General features: G+C 34.4%; 1 protein-coding gene across 4 annotated transcripts; it reads left to right on the top strand.

Moving 5' to 3' along the window:
• Positions 1 to 3,617: 3,617 nt before the first annotated feature.
• On the top strand, positions 3,618 to 12,137 carry LOC122307174 (E3 ubiquitin-protein ligase RGLG3-like). Of its 4 annotated transcripts, XM_043119862.1 has the most exons (13): positions 3,622 to 3,807; positions 3,896 to 3,953; positions 4,907 to 5,217; positions 5,416 to 5,500; positions 5,589 to 5,729; positions 5,832 to 5,945; positions 7,045 to 7,142; positions 7,242 to 7,321; positions 7,397 to 7,502; positions 10,888 to 11,009; positions 11,093 to 11,228; positions 11,307 to 11,363; positions 11,842 to 12,137. In XM_043119862.1, exons 3-13 carry the CDS (start codon positions 4,924 to 4,926, stop codon positions 11,923 to 11,925), a joined length of 1,317 nt encoding a protein of 438 aa, XP_042975796.1. In that variant the 5' UTR covers positions 3,622 to 3,807; positions 3,896 to 3,953; positions 4,907 to 4,923; the 3' UTR covers positions 11,926 to 12,137. The 4 variants fall into 4 exon arrangements, with proteins under 4 accessions (XP_042975798.1, XP_042975796.1, XP_042975795.1 ...); XM_043119864.1 differs by lacking the exon at positions 3,896 to 3,953 and having other exon boundaries at positions 3,618 to 3,807; positions 11,096 to 11,228; XM_043119861.1 differs by lacking the exon at positions 3,896 to 3,953 and having other exon boundaries at positions 3,623 to 3,807.
• The last annotated feature ends 10,874 nt before the right edge of the window (positions 12,138 to 23,011 follow it).

Below are 23,011 nucleotides of genomic sequence, written 5' to 3'. Positions count from 1 at the left end.
ACTTGCAACCTTCATCCTCTACCAATCCAAATTTAACTAAATTTAAACTCACATGAATCAAATCTACCTACCTAGTTTGATAATGATCCCTTATAAAGTACCGCTTTATATCCTCAATTGGATCATGCTTCCTTTCAAACATTATCTGACATAATACCACCTGCATCTCCTCTCTTATCATCTCTATCTACACTCACCTATACCTATATAGTCATACTCACAAACAAGATCTCTATGTCCTAAACAATTTCCTAACTTTAAACGATTTTACTCTTCTAAATATCCAATCACAACCGTTCATTAACAACTTACTATTCCCGAGCCCACATGCTATTCTCAAACATCTACTTCCCCTGAGTGGTGCCAGGTTATGCGAGATGAATATGTTGCATTCTTAGCTACTGATACTTGGACTTTATGCCCCCAACCTACACATCATAACATCATTCGAACTAAATGGGTTCACAAAGTCAAACAAAAGGCAGATGGTAGCATTGAACGCTACAAAGCTAGGCTTTTAACAAAAGGGTTTCAACGAATTGATAGAATTTAGTCTTGTTACTAAACCTGCCACAGTAAGATTGGTGTTGGCATTGGTCGTGCAATTTGGGTGGAATATAAGACAATTGAATTTATCTAACACCTTTTTACATGGACATTTAGAGAAAGAAGTTTAAATTGAGTAGCCCCAAGGATTCATTAATCCAGATTCTCCTGAGTACGTGTGTTGTCTTCATAAGGCATTAGATGGCTTGAAACAGGCACCTTGGGCTTGGTATACTCGCTTGTCTCAATGGCTTATTGATCTCAGATTCGTGGCTTCTTAGATGGACACATCAATATTCACATTTCAACATGATAAAGTTCACCTATATATGTTGACTTATGTTGATGACTTATTGGTCACTGGTACCCATGACTCATTTATCTTTTCATTAATTACAAAGCTCAAGACTGACTCTTGGTTATTTCCTTGGTATTCAAGCCACTAAGGATGCACATGGGCTTCATCTATGCCAAAGAAAGAATATATTAGATATTTTACATCATGCATGCATGGTGCGGGTGAAGCCATATAGTGCTCCATGTGTGTTTAGAGCGATGTTAAGTGCTACTACAGGTGATCCTTTATCTTATGAAACCGAGTATAGAAAAATTGTTGGTGCTCTACAATATTGCATTTTAACGCGTCCTGATGCTACTTTCACTATCAATCAATTGTTTCAATATCTTCATGCTCCTACCTTTGCTCATTAGGATTATACTAACCGAGTTCTTCGTTATCTCAAGGACACAATTGACCATGGCTTTTGTTATACTTGTAATGGCCTTAATCTTCAAGCTTACGGTGACTCAGATTGGGCTACTAACCCTAATGATCGTCCCTTGACAATAGGATATGGTGTTTTCCTAAGATCATCTCTTATCTTATCGCCTGCTACATACGAAGCAATCAATGGTATCTCAGTCTAGCACCAAAGCGGAGTATCGTGCATTGGACTTTACAGTGGCAGACTTTACCAGTTGTGTATGGTTCTTAGAGATCTTCATATTCCTTTACATTCTTCTCCTATTATTTGGTGTGACAATGTTAGTACATTGGCTCTTGCTTCTAATCCTATATTACATTCCATATACGGACAAAACATATTGAGGTGGATTTTCATTTTATTTGTGAGAAAGTAATTAATAAGAATGTGTGCATTCAATCTATTTCTACGGATGATCAAGTACTTGCCAATACTTTTACCAAAGGCTTGACATGTAATCGATTTTCTTTTCTCAAAACCAAACTCATAGTTTGTGACCTACCCATTCGCTTGCATGGGAATGTTAGCAAGTCTTCTATATCATGCACCAAGGATCATTCCAACGTCAATATTCATGATGAGAAGGCTAGCTAGTGAGGAGAATATTGCTAAGTAAATATAAGATATTGTTACGTAAATCTAATTAGAAACTGTTACCTAAATCTATCATCTATCATATATCTGGTGTCGTATTTAAATTCAATTTTTTTTCCATATTTCTAGTTGATTTATTTAAACTATAGATTTACATCCTTTGAAAATATATACTACCAATGTAATGTATTCTGGTCTATTGGACCAAACTTCACTTTATTATATATATTTGCTTACAAAGTTATTTCAAACATATATATATATATATACGCCATATTTTCACTCCTAAAAATAAAAATTCTGGGATCACCTCTAGCTAGGAATAAAAGATCAGATCGCAACAATCACATAAAGATATCAAGATTGGAGCCGTTGATCAACTTTTAAAAAGCCTATATATACTAATATAGACTGTCACAACTTCCATTTATACTGCATGCACCTAAGTGTCGATCGCACTCTTAATTATGACATAGAATTGCACAATTGATCATTGCCTCTCACTTTGGGTATATGACATCTAATCTATTTTACTTCTACGCTCTCACCTTTCATATACATTCTTTTGATAAAAGGATGAGAGTTTTTATAACAGTCGAGATAAAAATTAAAAATTAAATAAAATATTATTTTTAATTTATATTTTTAAAAAATATTTATTATTTTTAATTTAAATTTTTTTAAAATTATAATAATTAAATAAAATGAGATGATTTTGATATACAAACCTCTCCAATTTTGGGCGAAAGATAAGTATGAGAAAGGTTAATTGGCTAAGCAACATAAATTCCACACACATAATATAGGCTTACTTCTTTAGTAGAAAAGCAAGGCACGCATTTAATGCCTTAAAGAAAAGTTACTTCCTTGGAAACAAAGACAAATCATTTCGAAAAAATTTTATCCCATTTTGGTGTAACAAAAAAAAAAATATATATATATATATATATAAAATAAGATCACTGAGAGGATAAGAAAATTATAATTTTCTTTAGAGAAAGATTTGGATATTAAGATAAAATGATATAATTTTATATAAAAATTAAAAATTAAATAAAATATTATTTTTTAATATTATTATTATTTTAAAATTTTAAAAAAATATTATTATATTTTATAAAGAAATTTAAAAAATTTATGATGATAAGATGAAATGAGATGAAATATTTTTACTATCTAAACGGAGCACAGTACTGAACATCTAACCTATGGTCCTATTGGATATCCCCTTTCAGAGTACAGTTCATTTTTCTTTAAAAATTAATAATTATAATACAATAAATATTGAACATGTCATTACTTTTATTATAGAGATAAATTCCAAGATATAATAATTTTCGATCCTTTTATTTTACAAGTCTCACTCACGATGTTCCTGTAGTCTAGTGGCACCGACGCTGGAGTGTCATGATCGAGCTTGTGTTACACATGAATTTAACGATAAAGTAAAAACTATCTGAATGGGATAATGTAGTGCGATCCACATGTTTTCTCTTTTTTTTTTTTCTTTTTTTTTTTTTTAAATTGTAAAATGTGTTTGAAAGAATTAAAAAATGTAAATCAGAATGAAAAGCATTGCACCGGACTAAATCTGGCATGTGCACGTCTGAATTTGATCGCAGCCCATGTTTCCTAGATTCCTCTAACGTATAAGCGAGATTTTATATGCTTTCAAGGCTCTTAGCTGTACAAAGTTGAAGTTCAACGTGTGCACGTTATCTAAAGATAAGAAGAAAAAAAAGATCATCGCGAGTAGGGGCCGAGTTACTTGTGTTTAAAGTCCAAAACGTCATCAACCCTCAAAAGTTACCTCCTTTTCAAAAGAAGCAAAGCTGTGCATACTAGACTGTAGAATCACTTTGAATCCCTTTGCGTTTTTCTCTGTCTCTCCTTATTGTTACAGGTAAGTCGGTCTCTCTCTCTCTCTCTCTCTCTCTCTCTCTCTCTCTCTCTGTGTTTCTCTGTTAACGTTTTAAAGCTGTGCATATTAGACTGTAGAATCACTTTGAATCCCTTTTCGCTTTTCGCTGTCTCTCCTTATTGTTACAGGTAAGTCTCTCTCTCTCTCTCTCTCTCTCTCTCTCTGTGTTTCTCTGTTAACATTTTAAAGCTGGTTTTTTTTTTTTTTTGATCGGTAATTAAAAAAAAAACACATTTCAGCTTTGAAAGTTTTGTTTTTTGTAAGTGAATTTGTTTGATTGCAACGGGTTGCGGTTGAAACTAGATATTGAGACGTTTTTGGCATTACGTTTCATTATGGAGATAATAGTTATGACTTAAAAATGTTCGATAAAAACTGGACATCGATCACCATGTGTAACAAGGAATTCTAGAGAGTGTGCTGGAAATTGTTTTATTCTAACAGATTAGGAAGAATTCTCGGGAAAAGGATAAAACTTCTGGGTGTCGACTTTATTTTTACGGGGCCGCGCTTATATGATGAGAGAAGCTTGCTGATTGAAGAATAAGAGTCTTCAATAGTTAATGTTTATGGAACCAAAGTACATATTTCGAGGCTGTTTAAATTTGAGAGGCTGATTTATGTGAGTAGAAACTATTCATGTCTGTTCAGCGTTTTGGGCTATGCCAAGTTTATCACCTCAGTTGTACGGTACTGATTATTAGTTATTGGCTTGGTTAAGGTATCCCAATTTGGGCCACCATATTGACTATGTGTAGAATCTAGGCAAATCCTACTATTCTTATCCTTGCATATTCCTATCGGAATTTTATTAACTCCTAGTGCTATGAAGGTTACTGGTATGCGTTAATTTCAACTATCAGCTAGGAATCTAGATATGTACCAGGAACACAAGAAAGCACGCATACACGTGTTAGTTCATCACAAAAGGCCGTGCTACAAATGTTGCCTTAGTTATTGGAAATGCTGCTAGTTGCACTTGTAATGCTGTTCTAATATTTTTTTAAATTAGATTATAATCTTAATCAGAAGAAACCATTCTGGCTCGTGCACTGCATTAAGGTATGTTTTCTTGATATAGGTCAGTGATATCCAGATATGGGAAATGGAGAGTCAACATATGAGGATCCTTATGATGACTTTCAGCCACCTTCTCATGCGAGAAGTTCAATGGATACTTACCATCAACCATATAATCCTCAAGATGAGTTTCAGCATCATCCTTCTTCTCATGCAGGAAGTTCAATGGATACTTACCATCAACCATACGATAATCCTCAGGATGACTTTCATCATTATCCTCCTTCTCATGTAAAAAGTTCGGCGGATACTTACCATCAGCATAAGCAGCACCCTGCATACATAGCTGATAACTTCAGCTCTTTGGATCAGGTTTTCATTGTTACTTGACTTGTTGAATGGATTGGTGGAGACATTGAATATTAATTATTGGCAGATATTAGTTCATTGGTATCAGAGTGCCTTTCTTTTTTTACTTAGTTGAATACAAAATATATATATATATTATTCTATATCAGATTTTAATCATGCTTGTCACATGATAATGAGTAGTATCACCTAAATTTTCAGGTTATATCTGCATTAAGAGAAGCTGGGCTTGAATCATCAAATTTGATACTTGGTATTGACTTCACAAAGAGCAATGAGTGGACAGGTGATTCCTGTTAAAAACTCAAAATAAAAGATAGTTATCAGTGCTGTTAATATTACGAGTTTGTGAAATTCACATTCAATGATTGTAGGAAAGCATTCATTCAACAGGAAAAGCCTTCATGCAATTGGTAGCATACCTAATCCATATGAGCAAGCAATCTCTATAATTGGCCGCACGTTGTCTCCTTTCGATGAAGATAATTTGATACCTTGTTTTGGGTTTGGCGATGGTTTGTATCTATTTATGTCTCTGCTTTGGGTAGAAGATATAGAGATGTCTTGCCATGGATGAGTTGTCTGACTGTGTATTCTGCTTTTCGTCTTGTTTTAAGCAACAACACATGATAAACAAGTGTTCAGCTTTTATACCGATCAACGACAGTGTCATGGTTTTGAGGAAGCACTAGCACGTTATAGAGAGATTGTTCCATACTTAAAGCTGGCAGGTTTTTTTATGACATTTCCATTCTTACTTCTTATTTGCACTTTCCTTTCACCATTCAGCTGATGAGTTTTGTTCATATATATCTGTTCCTCTAATATCCTCTGCTAAAGATATTGTTGTTTTCTTTCACATCTTAATTGTCCTACTTTCTGCTACCAATAAAAAATACTCTACAAAAGAATAATTCCTTTGATGATGATGATGATAAGAGATGAATCAATCCACTAATCACTTCTGCTGAAGAGATTGCTGTTTTCTTTCACATCTTAATCATCATGTTTCCTGGCTGCTAATTCAGGTACCTCACAAAATAATAGTTCTGATGATGTTTATGATGGTTAGGAATGAATGATTTCTTTATTGATGATTTGGGAAAGATTTTTTATTTTTCAGATTTCCAGGTTAAAGAAAAGTTTGTTCTTGCAAAATTTTCTGCTTCTCTACTTGGATTGAACGTTTTCATAAAATTTTCTGAAATTATTTGGAAAATTCTTGAAGACAAGTTTTGTGAAAGTGTGTTTAAATTAAAAAATTTTTTAGATGTGTTTGCTTTTATAGAGGTTTGTAAAAGTGGTTGAGAAAAAATGATTGAATGAAATGTTATTGAGAAATGAAAATTTGTTTTGGTATTTAATAGAGGTTTGCATTGAAAGTGAAATAATTTCTAAAAATATCATAATCCAAACATGGCCTTGTGCTCCTTGTACTTCCATGAAGCCTTAAAGGTATTGATCATCTAAGATATTCCTTAGGCAACATAAGTACTATGCCATTTCATACACAATTTAGCTTCCATTTTTTAACGTCGATAAGTTATGCACCTGGTGGGTCTTGAACCTGTGGCCTCATTATTCATCCTGTACTTATGAAGGGAAAAGGTGCAGTCCATAAACAACGTAATTTTAATTTGCATACTAGTCTTACATGAGTGACGCATATTGTTACTTGTCAGTCATTTCTTTTTTGGTTTTTTGTTTTTCTTTTGCTTTTGGTTCTTGCCCTCCTGTCTTTTAGCTTGTTCTTGATTCCAAAATTTTGAATCTTGGTTACGTGCAAGCCTTACTCTTAATTGAGATTTACACGTGTGAATCGCATTATAGGTCCAACTTCATTTGCCCCAATAATTGATGTGGCAATTGACATTGTGGAGAGAACCAATGGGCAATATCATGTTCTAGTCATTATTGCAGATGGACTGGTTTGTGGAACATGTTTTATCCCACCCGCTATTTTATTCTTATCTGGTGTTCATTTTTTCCTTCTTTTAATTTGCCTTTTGGTCTGGGATTATACATAGGTTACCAGAAGTATTGACACGCCACCTGGAATGTTCAGTCCACAAGAAAAGGCAACTGTAGACTCCATAGTTGCTGCTAGGTAAGGCAATTCCATTTGTATTCTTAATTTGTTATGTTTTGTTGTTCTTGTTTACATTGGCATTCTCGTAAGCAGCCAATATCCTCTCTCGATCATTTTGGTTGGAGTGGGGGATGGACCATGGGATGCAATGCAGCAATTTGACAATAACATTCCACAACGGTCATTTGACAATTTCCAGGTATTTGGTATATACCTAACTACATGTTGATTTTTTCTTGCTTTTTTATCTTTGCTCTATCAGGGTCTATATGCAGTCACATACTTTGCAACTAGGTTAGTTCCAACCACACGATTGGAATGGGGTGATTGGTTAGACACTTGGATATATATGAAGCAAACCTATTCACCCTATACCCCCTTAGTTAGTTTATTTAACCAAAGAAGCAAGAGTTCTTTGCCAAATAATGGCAGGGTTCAATCTTTCTCTTGAGATCAGTGTGCTAGCTTCCTGATTTCTTTTCACTGCTCCTTTCCTTCCCTTTTTCTATTAAAATATATATATATACCAATAGTAGTCATCAACTTATTTAAGCTTTGACTATGAAAAGGTTGGAAAGTTGGAGCGTAAATTTTTCGTAGACAATACGCCCACTTAAAGTTAATTGTAAAATTGGTCATGTCATGAAAGTTGTTCCCAAGTCCTTGTCAGATCGTACCGCTGCATGTTGGGGCTCTCTGCACAATTAAAATTTTCGTGTGTATAGTTGGTGGATGCTCTCTTTTGGACTCTTTACAACATTCTCGTTTGTGATACTCACAAAATGTCATCTTTTGGACTGTTTAGAAGTAAACAGATTCGAGTTAGAGCTTTTTGTAAGGCATTTTGAGCAACTACGGATGGTATTTTCCCTTTGAAGAGTAACTTGCCTGTGCTGCTCCTTCCAAGGTGTTTTGGTTTGCTGCTTTACGTTATGTTAGGTGAGAATTTGACGATATGAAGAAGACACCTCCATGGGCTTGTTGTGTACAAGGGTGGTGAGACTTAGATTTGGTTAACTCCTAAATCTTTTTTATCGGTAAATAAGATTTTATTGATAGTAGAAATAGGCTGGATTTGGTTAACTCTTATGCTTTGAGGTTCCAAGATAACCCTGGCCTTTGTATATTATTTTTTAATTTCAAATACTTTTAGCTATGCCTAATTCACTGGTTGGCTTCATTGCCTTGTTGGGAAGGAGGTTTTGGATTTGTGATGGTTGTAGTAGTATGCAAGCAGCAGTCATGCTGATGCGTTACTTAGACAGAAAGGAGAAGCAGGCATGTAAGGGTGTGGAAGTATCTGTGCACAAGCTTAATGAAATATTTCCCAGACCAGTGTTTTCATGGTGCTGGATTTCCTCCTTATTTTCAGCAATAAAGGTGTTTATCTTGATCTCGTTCAACTTCTTAGGTAAAACTGTCCAAATTTTCACACGAAAATTATATTACAATGGTGAGGAACATCTCTCAAAGTTAGCCTGCTGTAATACTCTACTTTAACAATCAGCGTTCAGGTTCAAGATTTTGTACTCTAGTCTACTGAAATTAGGTTATGGAGGCAGACAGTAGTACTAAACCTGACATTTAGGATTGCCAGAAATCAGTGAAAACTTATGAGGTTCAAGGTGAGGAAATTCAGCCTGCTGTCCACAGTATGTGTATAACCCCCTAGATGCTCTTGTATTAGGATTGAGATATTGTAATGTAGCTAAAGAATGCTATTTAAATGAGTTTGGCTATTCCCTGAGCCATAGAATTCTATTTTTGGTAAATTTGGTTGTACACCCCTGGTGTTATGACCAACTTAGGATTAGCTCCCTGTGCCTTTTTTTAGGAATAACGCATTATGGTGTACCTTTTTTAAGGAATGACACCTTATGGTATGAGTTATTTAGAAATAGCACCCTCTGTTAAATTTTTGTCCATCAACGTTAATTGAAAACATGTGGCCCAATCACAAGCTACCACACATCAACCCTAATTTCTTAGAAAAAATAAATCAAAATTATTTTCTATTATGTTTTCAGATCTTTTCTATTGTGTTACTACACATCTTTACATAGAGGATTTTGGTGCCCAGTTACTTCTCATCTTGACATAGAGTATACCTCTTCGTTTGAAAAAAAAACACCATGCTTTTGGTTTATATTAGAGTATGTTTCATGATTCTTGTGGTCGGAGTACTTTTAAAAAGGAAATTAAAATTTAGAAGTAGGACATCATGTTTATACAGTTACATGCATTGATCTAGAAGATACCATTAACAAACAGTCATGCTCTATGAGGAATTTGGTTCGAGATGTTCTCTTTTGGGGTTTAGAGAGATGACTGACTTAAGTATGCTTTTGGAAGATAATTCATTTCATAGGCATGTCAATTGGATCTTTACTAGTTCAAAACTCAGCTGGCTCAATCCTAACTAGCATAAAACTAACATTATGAAAGGCTGTCACATGCAGAGTACTCCCTTTGGAAAATCGATATCAGAGTCCATTTTGCATACTCAAATTATCCTTTTTAATTGATGGACAAAAATAAGATTGGGACTCTTTTGCTAGTAATACTCAATTGTGATTGGGGGATGGAAGTAGGATTAGCTTTTGGAAGGATACAGGTGGGAGACACGGCTTTGAAGGATGCTTAACCCTCAATTTTCGGTATTGTAAGGGAACCAGAAGCCATGGTGGTTGATTTGCAGGCAATTCTCCAAGGTTTACAAGAGTGGAACATTAGCCTTACTCGGGGATGCACATGTTGGGAAGTGAATATTCTGGTGGATTTTTTTAACTTGCTGTATAACACTCCTTTTGCTGCCACAACTGAAGATGAGATGATATGGAGACCCTCTAGGGAAGGAAAATTCACGGTACGCTCTTTTTATGACTATTACCTGGCAACAAGGGCATTCTTTCCCTTGAAAGAACATTTGGAGGAGTAAAGCACCCACCAAGGCCACTTTCTTTTTCTGGACTGTAGCTTTAGGGAAGATATTGACTAATGATAATCTTCGAAGACAGGGCCTTATAATAACGGATTGGTGCTGTTTGTGTCGTAAGAGGCGGGAAACAGCGGATCATCTACTTTTACATTGTGAGTTTGCTAGAGATATCTAGAATTATTTTTTCAGCAAGATAGGAATAGCATGGGTGATGCCAGGCAAGATGGTTGAACTTTTAGCATGTTGGAGAGAACTCACTGGGACACCACAAATTGTAGTTGTATGGAAGATGGCCCCTATTTGTATTTTTTGGTATATTTGGAATGAACGTAACAAGAGACATTTTGAGGATTACGAACATTCCTTGGAAGAGTTTAGGAGTTTTTTTTGGAAGACTTTGTTTTTGTGGGCCATTGCTTTAAATCTTAAATGGTCTCAGCTTTCATGATTTCCTTGTAACGGTTTCTAGTTCTTAAATAGGTGTATGCTTTCGTATACCTCTATTGTACTTGGGCTATGGCTATGCCTATCTTTATATCAATGAAATATCTTTTTACTTATAAAAAAAAAAAAAAAAAAAAAAAAAAAAAAAGATACCTGTATTTTTTTTTTCAATTTCTTTTTTTTTTTTAACTCCCTCTTGCAGTTTGTCAACTTCACAAAAGTCACGACTGAGAACACAGAAGCATCAAAGAAGGAAACAGCCTTTGCACTTGCTGCCCTCATGGAAATTCCATTTCAGTACAGGGCAACGCAAAGACTAGTCGAGTAAGGCCTGGACATGTAGCTTTCAGTAAATACTAATTTCAGTTTAGGAGTTTCTGTGAACATCGTGCACTTCCACTTTGCAGTAGAGGGTCAGTGGCTGCTCCACATACAAGACCTCTTCCGCCCCCACCTGAAGTGATTGAACATGATAATGAAGTCAAATCAGTCCCAATTGTGACGCACTTTAAACCAGTTGAGGCTTCAGCTCCAGAGGAACCAGTAATTTTCTTTCCCCCTAGTTTCTTCACATTCATGTTTAAATCAGAGTAGTCTGAGATATATGTTTTCTTGTGCAAGGTCTGCCCCATTTGCCTGACAAATCCAAAGAACCTTGCTTTTGGATGTGGTCATACGGTAAGTTCAAGAAATTTGTGTTTTCTTTTGTAGTGTTGATATTGTGGTTTACTGTAGTGTATGTATGTGCTGTCCCGTCCAAAGAGAAACTTAAACAAAGGGGGGAAAAGAGTGGCATTAGAAGTTTAGTAACAATCAGTATGCTAACATCAAGCAGGTACTGCCTTATTTTTTAGCAGTAAAACAGGAAAAATGAAGAGGTTCATCATGGTATTGTTGACCTGTTTCAAATTAATGAAAATTGAAAAGAAAGTTCAAAGAGGGACTAAGGAGAAGAAGACAGCCCCAACACCACCCCCCCCCCCCACCCCCCCCAGCCCCGGGGCCCCAAACAAAAAAAAGTGGGGGAAAAGGAAAAGGAAGGTCATACAATACCCTTAAAACCATGTAAAATAAAACTCTGTTGCATGAAGTTAGTCATTCCATACAATATGTGCCTCTCATGTTTGTCCTGTTGTTTTTGTTTTTATTGCTCAAGACTTGCAAGGATTGCGGTGTGAACCTATCATTGTGCCCCATGTGTCGGGAGCCCATAACAACACGCCTGCGACTCTTTACTTGATTGCTTTCCTCGGTATTTACGAGGACATGAATAAAAGTCCTACAGCAACACCAACATTGTTCTGTTGTTCATAACTTTCCCATTTGTAAATATTTAAATTGTTTAAAACTATATAGAACGGGCTGGGGATGCTATGTCAGATTTTAGAACCATTTGTTCATGAATAATTGATCCTATAAAGGTTATATATATACATGTTAATTTTATGTTGAGTGGAGGATTTCATTGAATCGTTCTGTCAGTGATGCAGATGGAAAGCTAGATAGAAATTGATTTGAAAGTGAACACACTTTATTGATTCAGCAGGATGTGTACTCCGCACGTTTAAATTCTCGAGAAATGATCAAACAAATAACCCGTTTAACAAATAAGATATTACAAAACTCTTTATCATAGACAAATTGACTAGAAATTCTATTTTTTTCCAATGAAAATCGAAAAAATTTGGTCCAAGAAATAGCAGAAAAACAGCCATACTTCTGGGAATTCATCCAAAGTAGTGATACTTTTGAGAATCTATCAGAATGCCTTACACCATCCAGGCAAGGAGCAAGTACGGTTGCTGGTTTCAATGAACAGCACTCTAGGAATTGCTCCAAGTCTACACAGGTCTTTCTGTAAATTAAAGTAGAGAGCATCCGAGCTTATTACCGACTGCAAGAAAGCGTACGGTGCTCTACCCAAGAAACTATATATTCCTCCCCTATATATATATATATTGACAATTAATAATACAAAAAATAGAGAAAATTCACCATGAAAATCTGCATCCATGGTAAGATACTTCAATATTTAGCTAATAATGAACACGTACGAACAGATCATCGTACATGCATTTCATGCAAATTGAACATGACATTGGCTACATTTCTATGAAAAAGAAGTTTTTTAAGCAAAGCCGAAGTGAAAAGACAAATTTGACCTTTACAACATTTAAGGGTATTTCAAGGGAATGCATCTACTCGCGTCTAAATGTCTATGGCATGGCCTATTTTATGTCTCTATTGCCTGGGAACAAGAATACTAACTTGGTTGGGAGGTTTCAAGTTCGATGCTTAAGTTAGCTAGGCTCTAAATCAAGTTATAATCAGCTCTTTTTACTTCTAACCTTAAGCCACTGTTTGGGGGACATCCTTTGGGGGCGTATGTACTTTGGGGACGTTTTATTTCAGTCTTATTTTCTTTAGAGCAGCAAAGGGTAATTTGTTAAGATTATTTAAATTAATGGATCTACGTAGATTATGAATCTTATGCTGTATAATTGTCAAATGTGAGGTTTCAATAATGTTTGTAAGACTCAATAAATGTGATCAATAAAATGACATAACTGGGTCATTGACATATCTCAAAAGCTCATGATTTTGGTTAGGTCATGAACATAAAGTGGTACTAGTTCTATTCATGTGTAGATATCCATTAAGAACCCATGTAATTTCATTATTTTATGATTGGCAAAATTGGAATTCGGGATACTATATGTAGGTGATCATGATTCCCAGTCCAAATTCATCTTCTTGACTCTACACCATCTCATTGTTGTAAGTTTTTCCCAGATAGTGAATCTTGGATGTGGAAGATTATATTGCTGCGCTCTTTTCTCTAGTGGCTACAAGTACGCTTTATTTCTACACATATTTGACAAGAAATCTTGGTGTTTTCAGATTTTAAACAAGATCCAACATAATTCCCTTTCTCATACACATTAATTGACCTCATCATCTCCTTGTTTTCTTATGCACTTCATTATGGCCTAGTGAGTCTTCGTAGCTTTGTATATCCTTAGTTTTTGAGGGTTCATTTTTTCTACAACAAAGGAGAGATATTGTGTTCACTTTTACCATCTCGTCAAAAAGGAAAAATCTAATTACAAGTATAAATGCACACTAATATATGCATCCGGATGATGACTTGCACATCAAATTGGGCAACTTACTTTAGATTGGGCTCTAGAGCTCTATGAGCATTGGCTGGGGGGAGGCCCAATAGCCATGATTTAATAATTTGTTTTTATTAGACTTTATTGAAAGAAGAATCAGATCAAGGTAGCTTCGGATGATTACTGCATTTGGATGTTGAGTTGAGTTGATTTGAAAATTGAAAATTAAATAAAATATTATTATAATATTAATTTTTAATGTTATTATTATTTTAAAATTAAAAAAGTTGAATTGTTTATTATATTTTGTGTTAGAATTTGAGAAAATTGTAATGATTAAATGAGATAAATTGAAATGAGTTTGGATCCAAACTTAATAATGTGTACAGTAATAGAACTTATAAGTGTACAGTAATCCAAACTGTACAGTGATAGAACGTATAAGTGTTACATAATTATTTTGAAAAAGAGTAAAGCTTTTTATTAAAAAATTAAAAACTCTATGTGCAGTCACTTTTATATATTTCTTATACATTCCACTATTGTAATTAGTTATCACTTTTTTTAATATAAAATAACTATTTTGACCAATCATATTAATAAAATATATAAAAAATATATGAAAATAAATTCATATAACAGAACTCTTAAAAATTAAATTTTTTATATAAATCTCGTATTAACTCATTTTTCATTTTTTTAAAAAAATTACATAATACTACACTCTCCAAAATTATAAATATCCTTTCTCATTCAAAAATATCCCGTAGTCCTGAAAATAAATCCACAAAATATGTATATATGATTCCTTGTTGAAAAGTCTTTGATAGCTAATTAATACAATCAAATACGTTTTCAAGGAAAATGGTATAATTACAGCTTTATAACTACTCATTTACTATTATTTTTATATTTGATTTTTTTTTTAATTTTTTGTTTTACTTAATAATTCAGAAAATAATTATTAATAAAATTATATATTTTTAAAGTTTTTTCTTAATAATTAAAAATATTTAAAAAATATTTAAAAGAAAATAAAAAATTTTAAATTTTTTGTAAGTAGTATATGGATAGTGATCCTATCACCTTTTCAAATGGGTCCCAACCCCATGTGTTCACAATGTCATGTACCAGTGGGGTGGACCCACTTGTAGTCGTACGTGTCGATGTTGCTGCTGACCGATGGTTAGCTACTGGCCAGGCGCGCTTTGATTTTACTCAGAAGCGCACGCAAGCAAGCAAAGCTGAAAAAGAACAATTATCGAGACAAATAAGAAAATCACATCAACACCGCTAACATCCAGATCCAAACCATCCATGCATAATCGTAGGCTAATTACCCACTCAACGAAAGTCATGTATGTTGTTGACCTTTTTCACTGAATTAAGCGATGAATTCATCCTTCTTATTATTATTAGCACTTAGCAGGACGACAGAGGTACGTAATTCCATCAAGTTGGGATTTACATATATATATATATATATATATATATATTTATATAAATAATACTTTATATAATTATAAAATAGTAAATATCATACAGTTATTTTAAAAAATAGTATAGTCTATTATTAAAAAATTAATTTTTTTATGTAAATATTACATTTATTTTTCTTTTAAAATAATTATATAGCACTTACATACTTACAATTATAAATATCATAAATATTTAAATATATATATATATATATAAATATATATCCTCACGAGCTTGAAAAAGATAACCAATATATATATATATTATATATATATGATATCTTCCTCTGCCGATTTTAGAATTTTAACGATAACTTGGTCCAAAATGATCAGCATGTCCTTGTCAAATAATTAATATTGTACGTTAACTTAATAATTTAAGGATATTCTTCACATTCAATCCCCTTTACCATCCCAATTCATGCTTCACTAATAAATTAAAATAATTAAGCTCCATCTCATGCTGAGAAGATGTAAAATATATAATGATAATTCATTTGTTGGTATCTCTTTTAATAATGGTATTTATTCGTTACGTTTTTTATTCTTGAATTTTGAAGATCGAAAACTGTTACAACATCAGCTTTATGTTTTTCCAAGCAATTTTTTAAGTTCTGAACGTACGGTTAGTGCTTTCTCGGTTTTATTTCCAGCATCTGTTTTACCATTTGATCTTGTTTAAATATTTTTTAAGGCAATAAAGAAAAGAAAGCTGTTGGGTTGGGTGTTAATTCAATCAGTTTTTTTTATTTTTTATTTTACTATATATATATATATATATATATATATTTACGTACGTTTACGGCATTAAAAGCTTGGAATCAAGAGTCATTACTGAAAATTCCAACGTTTAGATTTTAAAAATGGTTGTATGAGAAGTACATTGATATGCACAGGTAGAAGCTCCAAGTGGTTTTTCGGTAGGAAGTTGGCTACTTTAATTGTTGTTATTGCTTATTGTCGTTCGCTTCGAGTATTCATTTTGGTGTGTCTTTTTCTTTTGAGATAGATAACAGAAAGTGTATAGATATTTTTGAGAATATTTTTTAGATAAAAGAGATGTGTTCTTTAAGTGAAGCTTTGGGTTCAACCCCCTGTGCAGAATATGTTAATTGAGTTATACGAAGATCATTTAGATTATTATTTTTTGGAGGTCACAAATTAAGAAGAGTTCTGCTTCACTAGTTCATTTGAAAAAACCTTTTATATCACATAAGGCTTGAATTTTCTTTAAAAAAAAATAAAAAATTTCGTGCCTCAGTCCAAATTAATTTCATCTTAATTTTAATTTCATTGTATTTTTTATTTTATTATTGTGTATTTTCAACAACATCATCATCATCATTATTATTATATATGTTAGTGAAAAATTAGAAAGAGTTTCCAAAAAAGAAATGATAGTATGACTACTAAATATGCTTACTAAATGTGTACACTCATTTTTTTTTTAATTTTCTTAATAGTCATGACCATTAGTGAATTTATATTTTTTTTTCTTAATGGTTAAAGATATTTAAAAAATGATTAAATAAAATAAAAATGAAAGCACTATAAATATAAAAGGATCACATACACTGATGTGGCAAACTACCAATGTGCCACTTATCCCCTAATTTTTTTGCTTCTCTTTTTTCTCCTCCTCCCCCATGCCCGCCCCTGGCCCTCTCCCCATGTGCTCTCCCCACGCCAGCCATGGTGGTCGGGGAGTACTCGCCGTCTCCCCCCCTCCCCCCCCCCTCCCCTTTTTTCCCCTCCCTCTCCCCACACCGGCCATGGTTTGAGCCGACTGCTTGCGTGGTGGTCTATGGTAGTCAGAATCTGAACGACAATGAGGGAAAGTAGAGAGAAAGAGAGAGGTAAAGGGGAGGACGAGAAACGAACAGGAAGAAGAGGGGAAAAGAGAGGAAAAAAATTCATAATATATGATACACTGATAATGTGTCACATCAGTATTTAGAGTTTCTTTGTGTCATTAACAATTTAAACAAAATAGTGGTATGGAAAAGTAGGCCGCCTTTGATTTTCAACAGTATTATGAATCTAGAATGGGCCACTTTCTGCACTCGGGCACGTGCTGGTGTTTGTATGTCCGATAGTATTATTGACTATAAAAGTGACCGATGTTTTTTTTTTTTTTAAATGTAAATTAGGATCCTTAACCTATAGCAGAAGGGGACACTTATGGTTTAGCAAATTGATATCACATGTACGTGCATTATGACTAGTCAAGTGCATTATGATCTGATCTTATCCTCTTTCTTGAAAGAAATTAGATGCCAAAATCAAGTGGTTGCTAGGTAGCAACCGCTACCTGTCCAAATTGTAACCTCTTCTCTTCACCCACGTGTGCATGCATTAAGTGTAATGAAGTTTGATGAGTAAAATAAGGTATCGAAAATAAACATCAAGAAGTCGACAGAGAATGAGAAAAAAAATAATAATTTGAAGTTGTTATTGAATACATATATGTCCATAATGGGGCCAGATAAAGAATAAATACACAATAATTATATAATAAATAGGCCTGCACACCGAGCGATCAGAGAAACATTTGGGACCGACCCGACCCACAGTTGAACGTGGTTCACGGTGGTATGACCCATTTCGTATAATTCGGATCGGGTAGAACCCGTTCATCTTATCCTCGTTCGTTCCGCCATACGTATGGAGGCAAAAAGATCAGACTCATCAGCGTGGTTCCGGAAAAGATACAGACAGATCGAAAACCAGCCACAAAGTAAGTAGAGGAAGACACAAACAGATCAAAAACCACCATACGTATTGAGCATCCACGATGCCCACTACGTGAAAAGCCACTGGGAACGACCGGAAAGTTTCTGCAATACCCAGTTAGGGTTCGAGGAGATCCAGTGTGATATCTGTGACAAGGAAGAGGCCTCGATGTTCTGCACCGCCGACAAGGCAGCTCTCTGCAACGCCTGCGACCACCGTGACCACTGACCACTGCGACCACCATAGAGGCCATTAAAAATGATGTCAAGATCGCATTTCTTCAGCTTCATGCCACCGCGAGATCACAAGACCCACCAGCACCATTTCGGTATGCTCTTGAAGCTCAAATCGAGTAGATGTTTTCAAATCCAGAGAAAATCGAGAGGGGAGTATGGGTGAGACGACGAAATATTACGTTTATGGAGAGAGAGAGAGGGAGAGGCTGAAATCATCCAGATGCTCCAATAGTTCCTCTTGATGTCCAAGAGGGAGGCCGGAGTAGAAGATTATGGGCTAATTTCTACAGATGCTAGGGTTTGAGGATGAGGGACAAATGGGGACCGTTTCGACGGGTTGGTCGGTTTCAATGTGTAACAAACCCATAAAGGGTTTAACCCGCTGAACCCGACTTTAGTCGGTTGGGCCCATATCGGATCTGTCGGATTAATCGGGCCAAGCCCTTTTCTGCACAGGCCTAATAATAAATTAAATATGATATAAAATAAATCATATTACCATACATACGCTTGGAACATTATATATGAATATACTCTATCATAATTATGGATATTCTAACACGCCAATATTGAGGATATATATATTGATCAACGTTTATTGCCTCCTATATTTTGTATATATATATATATTAGTGTGTGATCCCGAGGGCCACCGGTTGGCTTTAAGAAGTATTTGGCAATAGAGTAATGATAGATACATTTTTAGGACCTAGGGTATGAAAGTTCTCCCCACTTCTTTTAAAAAAAAAGTTGAGTCTAGTGTTAAAAAAATAATTTACGTGATTTTCAAATTTATTTATTTTTTAAAAAGAATGTGCGAAATTTGTAGATTGTAAATATCATTTAACATGGCAATATTAATTTGAGTAATGGATTATTCTACTCAACAGTCTCCTACTACACACTGGCTGAGGGACAAAAGTAAAAAACAAGTAGGTGTGTGGTACACATGTCTGCTAATTAGTAGAATTTTTCTTATTAAATCAATTATACAAGCAATCTCTACTTATGCAGTGAGTGTTTTTAAATTGCCAACACTCTTGTGTAAGGAAATGGGTGGGTCTAAACCTATCATTGGGGGCTCCCGCTAGGCAAAAAATTTTTTTTTTTTTCACATCACTTTTAAATATTTTTAAAAAAATAAAAAAATCACAATATTATTAAATAATATTTTCTTAATCACTAAGTAACAAAAAACAAAAACAGTTGAGTGGTAGCTTGGAGCAAGATCCCTAGCTTTTTCCGAAGGAAATATGAAACATGATGGCAAAATTTTGGTGGTGATATATGGATAAAGATAGAAGAATTCAGTAGAAAAAATGGAGCAAGATAGGGTTATCAAAGAGTCAAGGTGGGTTAGACTTTAGGGATCTTGAAAGCTTTAATCAGGCTATATTGACTAAACAATACCGGAGATTGCTCACAAAACTTGATTCCTTGGTTGCTAAGATTATGAAGGAGAAATATTATAAACATGGAGATATTAATCTAAACTCAAAGGTGGGTTATGGACCATCACAAATATGGAGGAGTATTTGGGGATGGGGTGTTTTGATAACGGGAGGGATGAGATGGAGAGTGGGAAAGGAAGATAAGATAAAAATATGGAGTTATAAGTGGTTACTTTCTCCTACCACTCATATGATTCAATCTCCAATAAAACTGCTGCATCAAGATGCATGTGTTAATAATTTGATTGATTATAAGCATAGCTGGAATGTTGATTTAATAAATGATATGTTGAATGAGGATGAGACAGATATAGTTAAGAAACTCCCACTTAGCAAGAGAGGACAAGAAGATAAATTGATTTGGGGCCTTACCAAGTTTGATCTTTTTACAGTTAAATCAGTTTATTATCTAGCTCATCAGTTAAAGAGGGATTGCAGAGTTGAGTCATCAGTTCATGTTAATAGCTCTAAGTCTTGGAAGAGCATTTGGGATATGAATATTTCAAATGTAATAGAAGTTTTTATGTGGAGGGCTCTTGATGATGCACTTCCCACGAAGGGTAATTTGTTCAGAAGGGAAGTTACTGCTAATGATTTATGTCCTATATGTGGGCAACTTGAGGAAACTATCATTCATCTATTATGGAGTTGTGCAGCTACTCAGAATATTTGGGCAGACTCATCTAGTTGTTTACAGAAGTGGAATTATGCAGCTATTAGCTTTTACAGTTTTTGGAAAGATATGATAAATGCTTTGCAGAAAAATTAGCATAAGGAGATTGTTTGTGTTAACGTTACGAGACGAATCTGGTTGAGAATGAATAAGTTTGTTTTTGAAGAGAAGTTTGAAAGCCCCAACTCTGTGTGGTAGAGGCTTGGGATGAAAGAGAAGAGTTTTAGCAAGCATAGGTCATTAAATACAAAGTTTTTAAAGAAGGGAACCAGATGATCAAACCTGAACTATAACTTGAAACAAAGTAGCAAAATAATGATGCAGAGAGAGAGAGGTCCGATCCATCCATGGGATCATGCTCTCGTCCCTGTGGTTAGTAGATTAATTAATATTATGAACGTAGAGATAGCTAGCTAGCATGTTTCTGAACAAGATATATATCATATATCAAACTATTTTTATTCATAAAAACTTGAACATAACATACAGCAGGATGGATTACTAGGGTTCCATTAATACTAGTCCCCGCAATATATATAGCACTGAAAAACGAAAATTACAACCTGCAGAAAATGGATCATGATCAATAATAACGTCGACTTCCAGGTTTAGCGCACCTAAATATGGCTTCTTCATCACTTACGTACGTACAGCTACCAATTGACCACAGCATGAAAGATTGCAGGAAATCAGAGCCGGCTTAATGGTAAGTCCAATTAGGCCATTGTCTAATGCCTTCATCTTATAAGGCTCTTAAAATTAAAAATAAAGTGTTTTTTTCTTAATTTTTAAAAATAAAAAATAAAAACCACTTTATTATATAAAATTTTAAATAACTTTTTTATTTTTAATGTGTGCAAGGCCCATAATACTAAATTTAATATTTAATACAATAAATTATTTATATTTTAAATAATTTTTTAAGATCTTGCTAAATTGAAGTGTTAAATTTACATTGAGACCTCATTTTAACTTATAGTATTTAATACAAATTTAAAAAAACTTATTTAAAGATTTATTAAACATTTAAAAAATATTTCATATAATAATTTATATTTTATTATATTATAATTACAAATGACTAATTTAAATTTCATCTTAACGTCAATTTGTATTGAGAAATCATGATGTTTTGGGGAGCACTTCATGTGCAGCTACAACAAAAGGTCGCCGGCCGGGAAGAGAGCATGGATCGGAGATGATCTGTACTTACTTGTGTGCGGAGTATACGAGATCAGTAACTTCTGATGATGAAGATGATGTATATACGTACTGCAGCTACAGCCTACCTACGACATCAGAATCCTAGATCTGATGTCCCTTATGTCCTGCAGCAGGGACATCAGATCTAGGGTTCTGATCATGCAAAGTAAAAGAGACATTTAACAAAGACCGATACATGAGTCCGATGAGGCAAAATGAAGCGTGGAGAAGGCAGTTTGAAGGTTGGACGTACGGACATGGCCGTGACGTGGCCATTGTCGATCGATGAAGGTAGATCTGAATTTCAAAGCTGGACAGAAGGGGGAAAAAAGGAGAGGAAGGGAGAGACTCTCACAGAGAGTAATGACCTGAAGTTGTTCTTTCAGCACACGAGGCCGGGGTTACCATAATATGAATCTGCATCATCAGACAGACAAAGCAAACACACACACACACAAATATAGGTGCAGTTCATAGAAATTAAGCAGAAGCAACCTTTGGTACAATATTATAACCTAATATTACATCACCAGTACCAGAACCTTACAAACAACCCAAGGCAACTTGATCATCATCATCAGAAAATGGGATATGAAATCCCATTAATTATTTTGCCTTGAGGAAGCAGAAGAAGTACTGGGCTTGGCCGACGCCCCAGTACCACCGATCATATTCACCTTGACCGTGCCTCGCTTTGGAGGGAGCTTGGTAAAAGAAGGGGCCGGGTGGGGTGTCGGATTTCCTCGGCCGGAGTTTTGGCTGCCGTTGCCGCTCATGTTGCCCGATCTGCAGTTAGCTCACTCTTTTCCTTTTAGCTTCTTTAATGTTGTGTGCAGCTCATTTTTTTAAGCTGCGGATAAGATACTATCTATAGAATTCAATAGGGTTTCGTGATTATGACCGGTCGTCTAAGGATGAGATATTTTATATAGAATTCAATAGGGTTTATTTTATTTTCTAATATATTTTTCTATAAGATAAATGTTTCAATAAAATTAAAAATCATAAAAATAATTTTATAAATTTACGTGATTTAATATAATAAGTTAAATTGTACTTTTATATTTACCTTATAGTAAATTTAATATATCATATCAAATAACTTTAATTTATAAATTTACTTTTATGATTTTTTTTTATAATTATAACACTTCACTTTGTATAAACAACAGTTATTTATTTATTTTTTTTATAAAACAACAATATTCCTATTAGAAAAAATCTACACAACCTCTTACTATTCACACAACCTCCACACACTACACTTTTTAGTCAATTTTGTGTATTTTTTGTATACTTCATTAGTAGGCCTGCACAGTGACCCGATCCGACCAGATTTGGGCATGATCCGATCCGACCCACGTATGAGGCAGCTTCAACCCGACCCGACCCGAACCGTGAATTTTTGGGTCGGGTCGAGCCCGTTCTTCTTTCTT

This window comes from Carya illinoinensis, chromosome 4 (genome assembly GCF_018687715.1).
Source record: "Carya illinoinensis cultivar Pawnee chromosome 4, C.illinoinensisPawnee_v1, whole genome shotgun sequence".
NCBI lineage: Eukaryota > Viridiplantae > Streptophyta > Magnoliopsida > Fagales > Juglandaceae > Carya > Carya illinoinensis.
The sequence above is the reverse complement of the archived record's forward strand: the minus strand, read 5'-3'. Positions and strand labels throughout refer to the sequence as shown.